At 43.9% G+C, this 17,454-nt stretch overlaps 1 protein-coding gene and 1 long non-coding RNA gene across 9 annotated transcripts in view; one reads left to right on the top strand and one right to left on the bottom strand.

Annotated features, from left to right (window-relative positions):
- Positions 1-2,078, bottom strand: part of LOC104866950 — a 191,582-nt gene extending 189,504 nt beyond the window's left edge. For 6 of the 8 annotated variants that reach the window (XR_781617.3, XR_781621.2, XR_781620.3 and 3 more), the window contains exon 1: positions 1,456-2,077. This is a non-coding gene — a long non-coding RNA (uncharacterized LOC104866950). Of the gene's footprint in view, positions 1-1,455 lie in introns of all 8 variants that reach the window. The other 2 variants (XR_004515051.1, XR_781618.2) reach the window with 1 other exon arrangement.
- A 13-nt stretch (positions 2,079-2,091) lies between these two features.
- On the top strand, positions 2,092-14,938 carry Trim45 (tripartite motif containing 45). The gene is made up of 6 exons (XM_010631190.3): positions 2,092-3,425; positions 5,054-5,787; positions 7,086-7,215; positions 8,086-8,200; positions 10,248-10,374; positions 11,241-14,938. The coding sequence occupies exons 1-6, from the start codon at positions 2,938-2,940 to the stop codon at positions 11,387-11,389; spliced, it is 1,743 nt and encodes a 580-aa protein (XP_010629492.1). The 5' UTR covers positions 2,092-2,937; the 3' UTR covers positions 11,390-14,938.
- Positions 14,939-17,454: the final 2,516 nt, after the last annotated feature.

Genomic DNA, 17,454 nt, shown 5'->3' with positions numbered 1-17,454 from the left:
AATCATAGATTTTTAAAGCCGGACATGGTGGCTCACGCCTGTAATCCCAGCACTCAGGAGGCTGAGGCAGGAGGATCATTGCGAGTTCGAGACCAGCCTGGACTACATAGTGAGTTTCAGGTCAGTCTTAACTACATAGTGAGACCCTGTCTCAAAAAACAAAACCAAACCAACCAAACAAACAAAAAACCCCTGGGGGGGTGGGGCAAAGGATTATAGATTTTTAGGTTGAAAGGTGAAGGAATTCTTTCAATAGCCCCATCTTCTCACTCAATTAGGTAGTTAGGAGTTGTGTGAGAAATTTAATGCTTAAGAATTCAAGACAGAAAGATGAAGTCATAGGGGAAGAGTCTTAGACGTGGTATCATATAAAGTGTGTAAGTCCAGATACATTACTTTGGCCACCAAACCTCTTTCATACTCATGAAGGTTGTTAGAAAATTAAATGAGATGATGCACACATTAATTATAAAGCACTTCTTAACAAAGAGAAATCTGATATGCTTGCCTTAGGAAATGTGATACAGCATGAATAAGAGATGAAACAAAGCATAACTATGCAGCAGGGAAGGTAGAGTGTAGTTCAGAGAAAGAATATATAGCAAACCCAAGTCCCCATAGTTTTTGTGAATCACACCAGCATAGAGGAGTAGAGAAAGCAGATTCAAAGTCAGGATAAACCTGGAGGACAAGATGCTGAAGAAATTTAGGTAAGAACTATTTTAAGACCTTTGTAAGCATACTTACATTTAAAAATTATATGTAATTTATTATTATACAAAAGTGTCTGACTCATTGATGTGCTATATTTGACTTATGCTGCAACTAGAAGTAGATCAGGTCCCTCACAAAAAAGGCAAATCAAATGAGATCTCTCCACCCACCCTCCTTTTTTGCAGTGCTGAGGATGAGCCCTGAGCTTCACTTCTGCTAGGCAATTGCTCTACCACTCAGCGGTATCCCCAGCCTAACATAAAATACTTCAGAAATCCTCAGACATTTCATCTGTTTTACTTTATAGCTTTCTTTTCATATTTTGGAGCCCTCCAATTCCATATTTTTAAAAGATTATGCTTCGGGCACTATGCCCATGGTGTGAATTCTATAGTTTAATAAAGACAACAATAAAACAGCTGTCTCTGGGTCCAAATCAAGTAGGCAATGGCATAAACACATAAAATAGTGAGACCGACTGGCATATGAGGTAGGCTCAAGGGACTGGAAATAGAACAGATGAAGGGTTGGGAGGTAACGTGTTACCCTTTGGAATTTTGGAGACCAGGGTCCCAAATACTAAGCGTAGCAAAGCCTCATATAACTTCGTCAGAGGCCCCTGGTGAGGAGAGTACAGTACAAGAGACAAGGAAATTATAATGCTAAGGGTGCCGGTTGGGTCTATCTTCCTAATTAGTTGATGAACACAAAGGCTTGCGTCTCACGACAACCTCCACTCACCCTTTGTGACCAGTCAGGAGCCCGCTTGATTGACGGATAAAACTGAGGCCGGGACTGGGGGTTTAACTCAGTCTTAAAGCGCTTGCTTAGCACTCCAAGGAGCCGGAAGTTCGATCCTCAGGACCCAAACAAACGCCTTAACCAGTGGCCAAATTTGCTCTATTAATTTCCGTCAGGGATAACTGTACAGTTCCAGGTTACAAATATTTAACTCCCTTGGTCATATACACTTTCGTCCGAAAGGATGAAACAAAGACTTTTTGAGCGCCAGTTATCAAAAGTCCAGTTCCCAATTCCAGAGCTTGGCTACATAGTGGTTCCCAGAACCAGACCTGAGGTGCCCTTACCCTCGGGAAATTGGCAGAAGGTAGCAAGCCATGGGAGTTATGGTAACCGACATGCTAACCCTGAGGGATTCCGGGACTGAAATAAGCACAAGAGGCCAAGACGGGAATCCTCGCCCCTTTTTCTGAGCTCCTGAGGTAAAAACGTGCGCCGTTTGGAACCCGTCTCCGGGCCCAGGAAAAAAACTGACTACAACTCCCAGCAAGCTCCGGGGCACGGAGCGCCGCAGCGGACTGACAGCGCAAAACACCAATGGAAGATCCAGTCTGAGACCATGCACCAACCCAGGGACGGAAAGGAAGCCTCGCAGCACAGCAGCGTAGATTTTTGGTCCTGAGGTTTCTCTGGTCGCCAGAGATAGAGGTACTGTCCTCGTAAAATGGTAACGCTGGCTATATTCTGCGGCTCCCTTTCAGCCTTCCTCTTTTCCTCGCCCCGCCTCCGACACTTAGTTTGGTCCCTCGCTCTCTCTCCAATAGTGTGAGCGGCTGTGGAACTTCCCAATCTTATTGGATGATGCTGGCGTCACTCCAATGGGCGGTGCGGCTTGAGTGTCGAGGACCGCCTCTCTTGGGCGGTGATTGGACTCTAGGGAGCTGATCCGGGCTAGGATTGGTGCGAGGAGAGCGATAGCTAAACCGAAGGGTGGGGAGGTTTGTGGCCTCTTAGCAGTCGTTGGAGTCTCTTGCCGCTGAAGTTCTCGTTGTACGCCCCCCGAGAGGGAAGGAGCTTGAAGACCTCTTACCTCATCTCACAGGGGCGGGGTGGCGCTTTTCGCGTGTCTAGGGCGAGACCATTGGGGGGAGGGGTAGCCATAGAGAGCGCGAGATGCAGCGGTAACGGAGATGGAAAGACTAGCTAAGAAAGCCCATCGGGGAAGGAGGATTTAGGGGACCGAGGAGGGGTAGGCGTGTCTGGTATGGGATGCCATGGAAAGGAAGCGGCCCTACCACAGATCCTGAGTAGATCTGTGGGTGGTTCCTTGGAGGCATCCTCTACTTCCCATTTGCCAACAACAGAGTCCTCATGGTCTCTGCTCAAGTTCTGGGAACTTTGTCTTTGGGTGAGGTTAATCAGCGACTGCACTGTAGCGCTGTCCAAGGCCATTTCTGATAGGGGCCACGGACGTGGGAAAATATGTCAGAGAACAAGAAGCCTCTGCTGGGTTTCGTGCACAAACTCCCCAGTGGGCCTGCACTTGGGAACTCAGGGAAGACTCACTGCCCTCTGTGCATGGGGCTTTTCAAAGCCCCCAGACTCTTGCCATGTCTGCACACCGTTTGCACCACTTGTCTGGAGAACCTGGAACCCTTCTCTGTAATGGACATCCGAGGAGCAGACTCTGATACAAGCTCTGAAGGGTCAGTATTCCAGGAACGCAAGCCTCAAAGTCTTCAGCGGCAGATCGGCATCCTGTGTCCGGTATGTGATGCTCAGGTGGACCTGCCCAGGGGTGGAGTGAAGGCTTTAACCATAGACCACCTGGCCATGAATGATGTGATGCTGGAGAGCCTGCGTGAAGAAGGCCAGGGCCTGGTGTGTGACCTGTGCAACGACAGGGAAGTGGAGAAGAGGTGTCAGACCTGCAAAGCCAATCTCTGCCACTTCTGCTGCCAGGCTCATAGGTAAAGATGGGGTACCCCACCTGTTGTGGCTTAAGAGTGGAACACAAAAAGGTGTCAAGACAAATTCTTTGGGCATATCGAAAGGAAGGCGTTCTCAAATACCTCAAATGAAAAGTAAAGGCAATATACAATACAATAACAAATACTTTAGAGCAGTTATACCCATTAGCCTCACATAATACCTGTAGTAATAATAGCAATAAAGGTTTGCACGGTCCTCTTCAGTTTTCAAAGCATTTTTAGTATTCCTTCAGTCATCGGTCATTTATGTGGTGAATAATTGTACTAGGTGCTGAAACAGGAGGATGAATACAGTAGCAAAGGTCCAGCTTTTGATCTCATTTGATCATTGCAACGCCTATGAAAAGGAAGGCACTATCTTCATTCCCATTTATTCATTGAGGAAACTGGCTCAGGATGTTTTGTGATTTTTTTTTCACCCTTGCTAAGCGTGTAACAGAACTGAGAGTTAAATCCAGATCTGGCTATTCTGTGTTCGTTTACAAATCTTTCTTCCTTCTCAATGTGGATGCCGATTGGCTGGGTCTCACCTCAGCCTGTGCCTTAAACCCCAGAGTACCCCTGTAGCTGGTGTGTGGGCTGATAGATGTTCACTGAGATGTCCATTCTGTCTTTTATCGCACTCGGTGACTCTTGTTAGGTGGATCACTCTTTGTTCTTCTTACTCTCCTCCCCACTCTGCGACATCTGAATATAAAATGAACGTTTTTGAAAGTAGCCTAAAATCATTTTAAAGTTCAGACTTCCATTTGTTTTCTGACCTCACGAACAGAACAAGTTAGTAGTCTTCATTCTATTTTTAACCTGTAATTATGTGTGATAGTACCACTTCTGCCTTGCTTTCAGCTAAACAGCTGACCTTGTTTTCTGCGCAGCCCCTCTTGTGGTGCCAGAAATAGCATGTTAGTGTCAAGTTGATATAATGCTAATGGGAAACTCTTAGTAGTCATTTCACTTTCCTAGGCATTTCCCCAAATCTCTAGAAGGCTATAGAAAAGAGGAATTAAAAGTGAGCTTTGATTCTACTGATCGTTGATTTCACATTCTAATAGTATTGATGACTCTTGAGGAAAATTCTAGCCTGCTAATGTGGGTGATGTAGGTACTGGTCAAAGGAAATACTTAGATGCATTTAGAAGGAAGCTTAGATGAAAGCCAGATGAGACTTTTTTTATTTTTTTAAATCAGGGCCAGCAAACTGCTTTTTAATTGCTATACCACCTGGCACAGTTTGTGTCTCTTGATGATAGTTTTCAACTGTTACCTTTAGTTTGCTGTAAGAAGCCAGCTATGGGTCTGATCTTAACAAATTAACTCTGTGAGGGAAGTTTCAAGACACAGTCTTAGCACTATAGCCTTTAGCAATGACATCCCAAGCCAAAGCCAAAGTGTAATCGCATTTTGTTCTAAAAATCAGCCCCTTTACCTAGGTAGGTATTGGCCTTAGAGTACAGATGAATAACTAGAACCAGAGGAGATCATGCAGTTTGAGATTCCTAGGGATGGAACTCAGATTGAACTTCAGAGCCCATCTTCCTAAAACCTCTCTACCAAATTGTCTCCTACCTGGAGTCGGTCCCTAATTTCCTCTTTCTGCTTGTTCCTAGACGGCAGAAGAAAACAACTTATCATACCATAGTGGACCTGAAAGATCTGAAAGGCTACAGCCGGGTTGGAAAGCCCATCCTGTGTTCTGCTCACCCTGCGGAGGAGCTGAGGCTGTTCTGTGAGCTCTGTGACCGTCCGGTGTGCCGGGACTGCATTGTGGGAGAACACCGGGAGCACCCCTACGACTTCACCAGCAACGTCATTCACAAGCATGGGGACTCCGTGCGGGAGCTCCTCAGAGGCACACAGCCCCATGTGGAGGCCCTGGAGGAGGCTTTGGCTCAAGTCAAAGAGATGAACGGGGCCCTCCAGGAGCGAGTGGAGGCAGTGGCGGCTGATGTCCGCACTTTCTCCGAGGGCTACATCAAGGCCATCGAGGAGCATCGGGACAAGCTGCTGAAGCAGTTGGAGGACATACGGGTCCAGAAGGAAAACTCCCTGCAGCTGCAGAAAGCTCAGCTGGAACAGCTGCTGGCAGACATGCGGACAGGTGTAGAGTTCACTGAGCACTTGCTGACCAGTGGCTCAGACTTGGAGATCCTCGTCACCAAGCGGGTGGTAGTAGAAAGACTCAGGAAGCTGAACAGAGTCGAGTACAGCACCCATCGTGGAGTAAACGATAAGATATGCTTCTCTCCTCAGGAGAAAGCAGGCCGGTGCCATGGCTATGAAGTGTATGGGACCATTCTTACCAAAGAAGTTGATCCAGCCAAATGTGTCCTTCAAGGAGAAGGTAGGAAGGCATTTCTCAGTGGCACTGAGAGGGCAGGGCATAGGGCTATGATACTGAAAGAATTGTGGCTAGTGCAGCTGGAAGAGCTCCCCTCCTGACCAGTTTATTATGAGACACATTGATCAAGAACGAGTAACCCCCCCACACACACTACTACACCTTACCCTTTTATTTCTGATTTGTTCAGGTGAGAGTGCAGTTAGTATTTAATATGGGAGGGGCCAGGAATTTGGCTCCGTGGTTCCTCTACCTTCCTTGCAAGTGCAAGGACCCAACGATCCCCTGTACAAAAAAAAAATTTAATATGGGGATGAGGCTTAACTCTTTTCTGCTGCAAAAAGTAACAACCAAAGAACTCAAGGATCAATGGTCCTTAGATATGGTTGGGGTTTTCTTCACTAGGGAAAAAAATGGTTTATTTTGATTGGTGTTCTCTTCCCTAAGAAAGTATGTCTTTTTTTTTTTTAGACAGGGTCTCACTTTGTAGCTCAGGATGGCCTTGGAATTACTATGTAGCCTAGGCTGGCCTAGAACCCATGTCAATCCTCCTGCCTCTGTTTCCTGAGTGCCACTATGCCTGGCATGTCTTTTGAACATACATTTTATAGATCAGTCTTGATGGGAAGACCGTATTTAAGAGTCATCCTGACCCTAGCAATAACTTCTTAACTCTTTGGAAGTTACAGATCCCTTTGAGAATCTCTGCCCCAGAAACATCCACCAGCTGCACCATACAGTTTCAGAAGATTCTTATACCCTTCATAAGCCTCTCCACAGACCTCCTAATAGTTCATGAACACTGGCTTTCATGTGCATGCTGCCTCAGGGGCTATAACTGCTGGATATTTCTCCAGCGCCTTGGCAGGAGCCACTGAACTGCAGAGGACCTCGCAATGTGGAGGATCCATGCTGGTCAGCTGTTCCCCCTGCCTATTCCAACAGAACTCTGAGCATGCAGAGGGTAGTTTGGGGTTACTGTTCTCTGGCATTCTTCCAGTCAGTTCTACCTTTCTTCTCTGAATACCTACATCAATCCTTAGTATTTTCAAAATTTCCTTAGGTCTGAGGTTAAGGTCCTGTGTGAGTCAAAAGCAGCTGCTGGCTGAAAGCCAACTAGGCTCTCAGGAGGAGTTCAGAAGGGATACTCTGGGAGGCTGGAGGGGAAGGGAAAAGAAAGGGAGCAGCATGGTTACAATAAACAGGAAGCAGAACATTCTGAAGAGAAAAAGTAAGATGGTGTCTGATCTGGGGATGTGGTCACGCACTTTGTCTTTGAGGTGAGTGTTTGTCTTTTGCAGATCTGCACAGAGCTCGGGAGAAACAGACCGCCTCTTTCACCTTATTTTGTAAGGATGCTGCAGGAGAGAGCATGGGCAGGGGAGGAGACAGAGTCCATGTTGCAGTTGTCCCTAAAGATAAGAAGGACAGGTTTGTGTTAATGCAATAGGTGTCATGAGTAATCAGCAGTAAGGAAACTGGAAATAGGTCCTTTGAGTAACTGGAGATGTAGCTGTGGTCATTATCTTACCTTGCCATAATTCTGTGAAAAAACCATGGTATGACTAATAGGGCCAAATGTTTTGTTTTTGTGGTACTGAGGATCGAACCCATGGCTTTCACGTTGCAGTCCATTTTTATTTTTAATTGTTAGGTGGGATCTCTCTGAGTCCTTGAATTGCCCAGACTAGACTTAAACTTCCAGTCTTCCTGCCTCAGACCTGTTGGGGTGCTGGAATTATAGGTGTGCACCACCACACTTGACTTAAATGTGTTTTCTTTTTTTGTGTGTGTTTTGGTACTGGGGATTGAACTCGGGTCTTTGAGCTTACAAGGCAGGCCACCGAATAAATGTGTTTTCTTATAATGGGTTTTATTTCTATATTCAATTCTCTCTTAAAGATAGAGTCTTCCCTTCAGGTTGTCTTCATTCTAAGCTTTGGAATAGACTGAAGACTGTCCTGTGTTGGACTGGGTGGTGTCCCTCCTAAAATGTAGTCTACTTTTGCTACTAAATCGGGCCAGGAACATATTTATATTTCTCCAAAATGGAGAAGGGACAACAGCAAAAAGATATAACTGAAACTTCTTGGAAAAAAAAAACAAAACAGTAACATTTTAAGGAATTTGTCTGAATGTCAAACTAAAGTAGGATTTGTGCTGCTTACCTTTTGTGTGGAAGAAACATCTCAGTTGAGGGACATTTCAAAGTAATATTGAATGGAATGGTGTAGAGTTTACATCCTGAAAGGACAGGCAGCTTGTGAGAGGAGTGGTTTTTGAACTCTTATTTCCATTCAGTCCAGTCAGAACAGTAGTCCGGGATAACAAGGATGGGACGTACTCTGTTTCCTACACCCCAAAGGAACCTGGGATCTATACCGTGTGTGTCTGTGTCAAAGAGCAGCATGTACAGGTAAGACCCATGCATGTGCAGCCCTGAGGCCCTGTCACCCCCAACCCCACTAGTTCTGTCCTCTTAAGGTCTGGAGACATTTGTTACAGGACTAGCTGCATAGAGATTCAATAAGATTCTCTTCACCATAGGAACAGGCTAGATTTTGCTAGTCTTATTTTTGCTAGAGGGTACTAGTGATCATCGCACTCTCTCTCCCTGTTTCATCTACTGGCAGTTATACTCACATTTGTTCCCCCAGTCAAGTTGTTGGAATTCTTAATTTAGAGAAGATGCCTTGATCACAGGGAACAATCCACCAACAGACAAGCGTGCACATTCAAGAAACTCATGTAACTCAGGGATTTCCAGCTTTGTTCAGACCGACTGGACATGGACTTCATAATTGGCAGGTGTAGGGTTATGCCCCTCCTCTCAGCTCTCTGCCCAACCATCTGCCCATGTAATTCTCGTGTCTGTTGTACATATAGGCTTATCTGTTTCCGTGGTTACCATACTATCTCCAGAGTTATGTGTAATACTTCCTGGCTTATGAGATTTTAAAAACTGGGGTATATGTCTAGCAGAATCTCTCTGCTGACATCTGTTGACTTTGGAATAATCAGAGCTTTCATTTAACCAGATGTCTACCCTGATGGGAGTAATAGGATGCCATGCAACATTGTGGTATGTTAGGTTTGTGATCTCAGCACTAGGAAGACTCATTCAGTGGCTCTTTATTGCTTGCTTAATCAGAGTATGTCAGAAACAAGCTAAGTGTTTTCATATACCTTAGTTCCATTTTCTTTATGTTTTTTGTTTGAGATAGGGTCTTGCTTTGTAGTTGAACTCACTACATAGCCCAGGCTGGCCTCAAACTTGTGGCACTCTTCCTACCTCAGCCTCCTGAGTGCTGGGATTACAGGTGTGCACCACTATGACCAGCAAGTTGTCTTCTTCAAAACATTCAAGCTCAGGGATCATTGTCCAATTAAATGGAGACTAGAATACATAGTAGCTCTGTAGTAGAATTAGAATTTGAATCTCTTTCTTTGAACTCCAAGTTGTTTTTTAAATGAATTATGTGGCAGTCAGCTTTTTATTACTTACAAAATATCTGGTACATGGAGGAAGGAAGGAAGAAAGGTTTATTTTGCCTAATGGTTTCGAAAGTTTCAGGCCATGGTTATCCTTTAAAAGGAGGGGAATTTAACATTGGGAAAGGTGTCTAAGGTACCAGGCTCTCTACTTTCTGCTTTTTCAGGTGATGTGGCACTTACACAGGGATAGCCAAATTGCAACATTTATTAATTTTTTGTTTAATATAGGATAGAAATTAGACTATGAAAGTTATCTTTGAAGAAAAGGGGACAGTTAGAAGAGTTACTAACTTGAGACTGATTAACCACATGCACTTAACCTTTGTTCCTTCCGTGTGTCTTCACAGTCTCAGGATACGTGGATGGGTTTCAGATGTACCCAAGATAGAGGGGCAGGAAAAGAGAGGCTAGCTCAATAAATGAGGAAAGGCAGTCTGTGGCTGAGAAATTGGAGCCTTGTGGTTGTAACATTCTATGAATTCCTTCCGAGATTCTTCAAGTGTTGAAATTAAGAAACTTAAAGACCCAAGTTAGTCACATGAAAGTAGAAATCAAGATGGCTAATGTATCAAATGATCCACACACTTTCACTTCATGCAAGTAAAAAAGGAGGCAGAATCCATTAAGAAAAAGCTTAATCTGGTGGAGGTGGCATGGCCTTCGTGTCTTTCTGCCCTCTTGCCTATTCAGATGTCACTGAAAATGGAGCTGACCATGTGGGACCATGCTTAGTGTCCCGTGGGTTCAGTTGCAGGGTGGTAGAAAGCATGGCATAGGGGCTGCACAGACTCTTTGGTTCCAGTTTCTCTGCAGTGGTTTCTGTGCCCACCCAGCTGAGAGTTCTCTCCCTGCTGGCCTTGCCCCTCCAAAGGCAGGCCCTGTCTTAGACTGTTGAGCATGTAGCAGTGCTCAGCCTGCCCCATTAGCTCATAAGGTGCTGATCTTTGCTTTGGGTCTGAACACCGAAGGGCTCCCCATTCACCGTGACTGTGAGGAGGAAGCACCGCCCACACCTAGGAGTATTTCACTGCTGCACCTTTTGCTCCAGTGGAGGCCAGAGGAATGCACGCTGTGCCTGTGGAGGCACCATGCCAGGTAAGGGGGACATCACTACCCTCGGGCCTGTCTGCCAGCAGGAATCAAGTGACGGTCCCCTCCACTGCCACACAGCCACTAGCTTAGGCTGTCTGGACTGAGGCTTTGTTCTAGGAAGTGTCTCTGTGTATAGAGACGTGCTAAAAGTTCTGCTTTCTGCTTAAACAAGCTGCTTTATTCTGAATTGAAATGGCAAGCTTGCGGGTTCCGAGATGTTTTAGTTTTGATCCAGTGAACCAATCCTGTGAGCACTATGCTTCTCTGTGGGACTCACAGTTTCATTCGGAACCCTTTCAGCAGGCTGAGCAGTGTGAAAGATGTAGATCCACTATATCTCTTTGAAAACTTTAAAGAAATTCCACATGAGGCAGGAATGACTCAACTGATTGAACCCAGTTCTGACTCTTTGGGAGAGGTAGAAGCTCAGGCAAGGGACCCAATTAGTTTTTTAAAAATTATTCTATCATATCCTCACCCTAACAGTGGTCTCTAACATAGGCCTTTGTACCTTCCAGATAATCACTTCAGGATATGCCTCTTTTTCATTTCCACTCCTCCTTTTTCTTTTCATTTCAATCCTATTAAGTTAAAATCCACACCAGTTCATTTTACAATGAGAGTCCAGACTAGTCCGTCTCATTCACTTAGTGCATTTTTAACATTGCCTGAGAGCTTTGGGTAACCTTGGTTGATATGCTGTGGCTCAGAGTCCTCCTGCCTATGATGGAGTCCGATAGCTTCTTCCTCTCACATTTTCCTTGGATATTTTCATTCCCCTGAGCCCAAACATTGACCAGAGACTTAGTTTCCATGGTGCCAGCCAGAATCGACTCCTAGGATTGTTTTTCTCTCTTTGTACCACGCAGGTGGGTACCTAGGATGTGGCCATGGGCACAAGGGCCACCCAGGTCGTCCCCACTGGTCTTGCTGCGGGAAGTTTACTGAGAAGTCTGAATGCACATGCACAGGCGGGCAGAGCACACCGAGGAGTCTGCTAAGAACTGTGGCGCTCTGATGATGTCCTGAGTACAAAACCAGTCTGGTAAAGCTGCAGGTTTCCAGAGGACCCCAGAGCTTCATGAATTCTGAAGAGATTGAAGAATTAAAAACAAAGTGCCTTATCTGACATTAGAGCTCCAGTGCTTTTCTGTGAGTTACTCACTGGTTGTACTTGTGCATGGTTGAGCACACGTTTCTCCTAAAGGTAGGTGGGCAGTGTTCTTTCCATACTACAGGAGGCTATGTGTGTGGAAGTGTCTATGCCATAGGAAACTAGAGATCATGGTAGGTGGTGTAATTGATTTCCTTACTTTCTGATAAATGATAACCTTTTAAATGTATCCCTGAGCTACATACTATTTAGCCGTTTCCCCCAGAGAATGAAAACCTCTGTTTAGTCTATCCACTTTTTGCTAGCACATTTTCAGTGCATTTCCTGATACATGCTCTGTAATCATTTTAACAGGACTTGGATGTTTTTGTGGGTGGCCTCTCCCTTTATGCACCGTGCTCATCCCCGACTCCCATACCCTACAAAATCACTATGTGGTAGAGTGCATACAAGTTGAAAGTTAATGAAGGGAATGAGACTGAAATAGATCTCATACATCTATTGCACTTCTCATACCAAACATTTTAGACAATTTCACCCTCCTCACTTCACTTTGATTTTTAGACAGTAATCTTGGCTTATGTCTGTGTATCTGTAAACTTAGCTGGCAGCTTTGACTTACAAGTTACTTAAGATGGTAACTTCTTAGCTGCTCAAGAATTCTTCAGAAAGGATGTAGACAGCACTGGTTCCTCAGTTCTGCCAAGGTCGTCTTTGTATATATTTTGTGTGTTCTTCTGGGACTCTTAATTTCTTAAATAGTAATAAACTCAGCATGTATTAAATAACATCACTGAAATTTGCATTGTTGGATCCCCTAAGTAGTGGGTGACTCATGTGAGTGGGGAATTGGGTCAGGCAAAGGAAGTGAAGTAATGAAACGATGACTCAGATCGTCATGGAATACGTTTCCTCCTTGAGGCTGGCAGATGTGGGCTACATTGGAGCCATAAACACTAAGGTATTATCTATACTCTCATCCTTTTCTGGAAACATTCCCTTCAGTCTCTTTCTCTAACCAGATCTGATCTTCCCAGAAAACACTACTGCCTCTGATACCCTCTAGCTATTTACCCTTTCTCCTTCTATTACTGAACCCATGATCAGGGGTCCTTTTAGCTCATCATGGCTCCTTTAAGACCATGATTCTCAATCAGGGGTGATTTGCCCCACCCCCACCTCCAGGCAAGGAATTACCCAGGTGAAGATGTCTTTAGGGCCGCAGTGAAAAAACTGTCTTCTAGACCATGATCCCTACTGCTGTTCTAAACATGGCCAGCCTTGAAACTCATGCCTTTAAACTGTACAATTTGCTATTCATCCATGGTTGGACCATCTAAAGAGCCCCAAATCATTGTTTCTTATTCTTTGAAGATTATAGGATCAAGCTTGCTATCACTCCAGTACTGCTCTTCGTCGGTCTTCAAATAATTCAGTGCCCTCATGGACTTCTTAGTTCTCTGACCAGTTCTCCAGTGTTCTTTTCTCCCCTACCTAACTTGTATGATCAGACCCTCGATCTTGATTTCATATTTGCCCTCTGTTTCATCTCTATTTCAAGCATCCTATAACCACAGGCTCTCATCTTTCCTGCTTACCTGATGTAATAATCTGACTCTACTAATTCTACTTCCTTGGAATCCATAATGCAGTGACTCTGCCCCCTTCATACTGTTCCTCTCAACCCTCATGTCCTTCCCTGTATTTTTCTCACGTAAATCTATACTATAGACTATTATAATCACTCTTGCATACAATCTGCCATGGTCACTTTTTTTTTTTTTTGAAAGTCCAAGATAAAGGTGCTGGCGGGATTGGTTTTTGATAAGGCATCTCTCCGTGGATGATAGGTGATAGCTTTCTCACCAAATCCTCACATAGCCTTTCCCTGTGTATCTCCTGGTATCTCTTTCTTCTCTTCTAAGGATACCTATGGCCCTGTTGGATTAGGGCCCTATTTAACCTTATTTGACACAATTTAACCTTTATTTGCCTTATTAAAGGCTTGTTTTTCAGATATATTGGGGATTAGGGCTTCAACTTTGGGGGACACAGTTGGTCCATAACAATTTTATATGCGGGCACCCAATTTCTATGCCATCCTAAAAACTGTAGGGTGCTGTTGATAGAGCCCTCCTTACATTGCCTCTGAAATTCAATCCAATTGATCTGATATTCTTAAGACTCGATTTTTTGCAATAGTTCTTGTCAAGGTCACTATGCAGTGTTACTTCTCAGTCATTCTCCTTTTTGGCCTGTCACCAGCATTTAACAGAGCAGATTGCTTCTTCCTCCATGAAATACTATCTTCACTTGTTTTATGTGGGATCACCCTTCTTGATTCTCCTGTCTCATTGTTCCTTCTTGCCTTCCTGTTCTCTACATATCAGAGGGAGCCAAGGATCAGTTATTGCATTTGCTTTTTCTCCCACTCTATAGACGACCTCATCCTACCCTGACTTCAAATACTCTTTATATACTTACGACTCCCAAATTTATCTCTCAGTCTCATCTCTCTTGTATTAGGTCCAACAGCTTGCTTAACATCTCCCCTTGCATGTACAATAGGCACTTGCAATTCAAGATGTCTCTAACAGTCTTCCAGTTTCCAGTTCTCATTTCCATGTACTCACTACCACCAAACCGCTTCTCCTGCAGTCTTCTTCTCTTTAAAAGGAAAGCATCAGTACATCCTTAGAGCTGGTGGAGCCAATAACCTTGGAAACACGCTTAAAACTTCTGTCACACATTATATCCCAATCCATGGACAAATCCTATCAGCCCTACTTTCAGAATGTGTCGGTGTCCACCTCCACTGCATCATCCTCGCCTGGCATTTCTCACAGGAAGGTTTGTATCCCTCTTCTAACTAGACTCTTTGCATACCATTACTCTTCACACTACATTATTCACCTTATAGTCAGATCCTTAGAAAATATGTCAGGTCTTGTCAGTCTTCTGCTTGAAACCTTCCCACCTTCCTCTCAGAACAGAAGTCAGTGATCAGCTTCACATCAGCATGGATGACCAGCAGGATCTGGACCCTTGCTCTTTCCTCGTTTCCTGTTTCAGCCAGATGGACCTGCCTGGTCCTCCTCCAACTCCAAGCACTCCATCCTGGGGCCTTTACAATCACTGTCCCTCCATTTGTAGTGCACATCTCACAGATACTTACATAGTTCACTGATTTCTTCAGCTTTCTGTTCCTGTGTCAACTACCATGCTATGAGTGAGGTCCCCCACAGCCCTGCAACATCCCACCTGATGCTCCATCTCACCCTGACTCGGCCTCATCACTGTCTAACAGATATTCTGTTCAGTGTCTGTCTTTTTGAGAGTGTAAGCTCTAGGAGGGCAGGAATTTGAAATTTAATAACGTATTGTCCTTACGTAGGACATTTCTTCGAACATAATAGAGACGTTAATATGTTGAATGAATAAAGATCTAATTTGTATTTGTAGCTTGGATGTACTTGTATCTGTTTTCAAAAGCCTACCTTTCTCACAAACCCCAATGTTTTTCATTTAACAAAAAATCATTTGGGCAAGAATTCTCAGCCTTCTCAAACGTGTTGCGTAAATTTTGTGTACCTGAGGGACCATCTTGAATTTTCCAGTTACCTCAGACACCTAGGGAATTGCTTGCCAAGAAGAAACCTGTTGTATTACATTACATCATCTTTCCCCATGTTAATCAAATTGCAAAACCTTATACAAAGCTTACTGTTTGTTTCAGTTAGAAAAGGTTTTAGTAACTGGACAACCGTACTGTAGATGAAGTTATAATGCAGTAGAAAATATCTACAAGACATTCTACTTCTGGCTGGTGCCTTAGCCTTTAAGCAATATTAATGGTATCATAACAATTCTGTTCAAAATATTTAAAATGTGTGTGCCTGTCAGTGGGAGGAGCTGTTCCTGGCTGGCGCAGTAACAGAGTCTTAACCCAGTTTAATCCAACCGTTCCGATGGCTCAAAGATCTGGGAAAGTTGATATACAGAGCTCAAGTCTCCAAGGTGAGAAAAGAGGAGGTGGAGGATTTAGGAATTCCCCCAGTGTAATGAAGTACTTTCAGAAATTGTCTTCAAGTTGTGACCACTGAAGCATCAGGGAGATGCAGCACTATGACAGGTACGCCACTGGTGTTATAGGCAAGAAAAGAACCACAAATAAGAACCTCCGGCCTTGGCGATTGTGTATCAGGATAAACACCTTGGTTGTCTTAGGTAACAGACATACATACCTATCAGTCCACCCATTCACCAGTTTCTAAAATGCAGTTGTTGCTCAACTATACTTCAGAGGATGTATACCTTTATGTTAGGGTTGGCACAGTTAAAAGGTGGTTTGATGAACTGAATGCTAATTAGAATCAGAATATAAGGAAAGGCATTTCACACTGATGTAGGAATTCCTTCATTACTTCATTAAAGATCTCCCCTGAGTCAAATCCATTATAAGCCCACCCAGCTACACATGCCTCTCCATCATAGTCTTCATGCTACTGTACAGTCATCATACATAGTTATTAGATTCATGCCGGTCTCCCCTGTGAAACTCTAAGCCTCAGGAAAACAGGATCGTATGGTTTTGCTTCTCCCGATATTTTCAGCAGTGCCTGGCACACAGTAGGTGCTTGGTGTATACTTCTGAACTAATTTATTAATTAAGCCACACAGTATTTTCCGTTATGGCTTGTATCTAGATGTCCCACTAAAGACTCATGCACTCGATACACGGGGCTTTTCAGAGCTGGCTGGATTTGAGGTGTGTGATACTGGGCTTAAGGGTATGTGGTACTGGACTAGTCCACTAACTGGTTCATCATAGTTCATGGTGTGCATAATGGGAAGGCGCCCTGGTTGTGGGTGATACCATCCAGAAGTCTTGTAGCCTAAATGGCATAAAAAGGAAAGGGAGGCTTGCTGCTTGCTGCCTTCTTGCCTGTCCTGCTGTGGACTGTTTCTCCTCTGAAATGTCCCTCTGCCATGCTGCCCTGCCTTAGAGCCAGCCAACTATGGTCTGAAACCTCTACAAACTGGGAGCTGCAATAAATCTTTCTCCCTTTAACTCTTGTGAGTGTTGAATATTTTGTCCCAGCAGTGAAAAAGTAACTAAGACACTCCCCATTCTTCCTTTTGTACAGTATTTCCACCTGTACTCAGAATTAGCTAAGCAATCTGGAATAAAAAGACTCAAGATAGTAGACACATTATGTAGCTGCATGTTTCCCTGTTCCCTCTCTAGGGTAGGCTGCTGTTTTCATCTCTGTCCCTCAGCTCCTCACTCCTATGGTACATTGTATTAATCCTATGCCTAGTGATCCTTTTGGGAATGGCACGTAACAATGGAACATAATACGAGTTTTTCTCTTCAAATTCTTGTTCTTTGAATTTTTTTAGGTAATATATGAATTTCATGCAGAAAAATTTTCAAAAATTGCACACGTTGGCAAAAATAGGTTAAAACTGACCCTAATTTCATTTTCACCAATGAAAACGTTGTAATGTAGATTATATGTGTAGGAATTCTAAACTTGCGTTATAATTTTTTCTACCCACACATAGGCTTTTTGGGTCTTCCTGTATTTTCCTAGGGCTGCAAGCAATATAACAAATAGCAGTACAACATCCCACTTCATAAACCCAATTTTTTCAGGGTATTGGGTAGACATACAAATTTTAGACAGCCAGAGGGACCATACAAAGTACTGGTGTCCCCATAATTATCCTACTAGTACAGAAGAATCCGGCTTCACCTTGGACCTCTGCTAAGTCATCTTATTGAGCAGGCAATAACCAGAGTTCACAAATAGCCAGACTAAATCACAGAATTTCTAGAGAATGGGGTCACGTCCCATAAATGTATAATTCTGCCTACTGATGTTTGCAATGATTGCATGGCAGCACGCGTCCTTCATGCAGTTTATGTTTGTTTTTGTGGGTTTTTTTTTTTTTTTTTTTTTTTG

The sequence above is a fragment of the Fukomys damarensis genome, unplaced genomic scaffold (genome assembly GCF_012274545.1).
Source record: "Fukomys damarensis isolate Sample0158 unplaced genomic scaffold, DMR_v1.0_HiC HiC_scaffold_33, whole genome shotgun sequence".
NCBI lineage: Eukaryota > Metazoa > Chordata > Mammalia > Rodentia > Bathyergidae > Fukomys > Fukomys damarensis.
The sequence above is the reverse complement of the archived record's forward strand: the minus strand, read 5'-3'. Positions and strand labels throughout refer to the sequence as shown.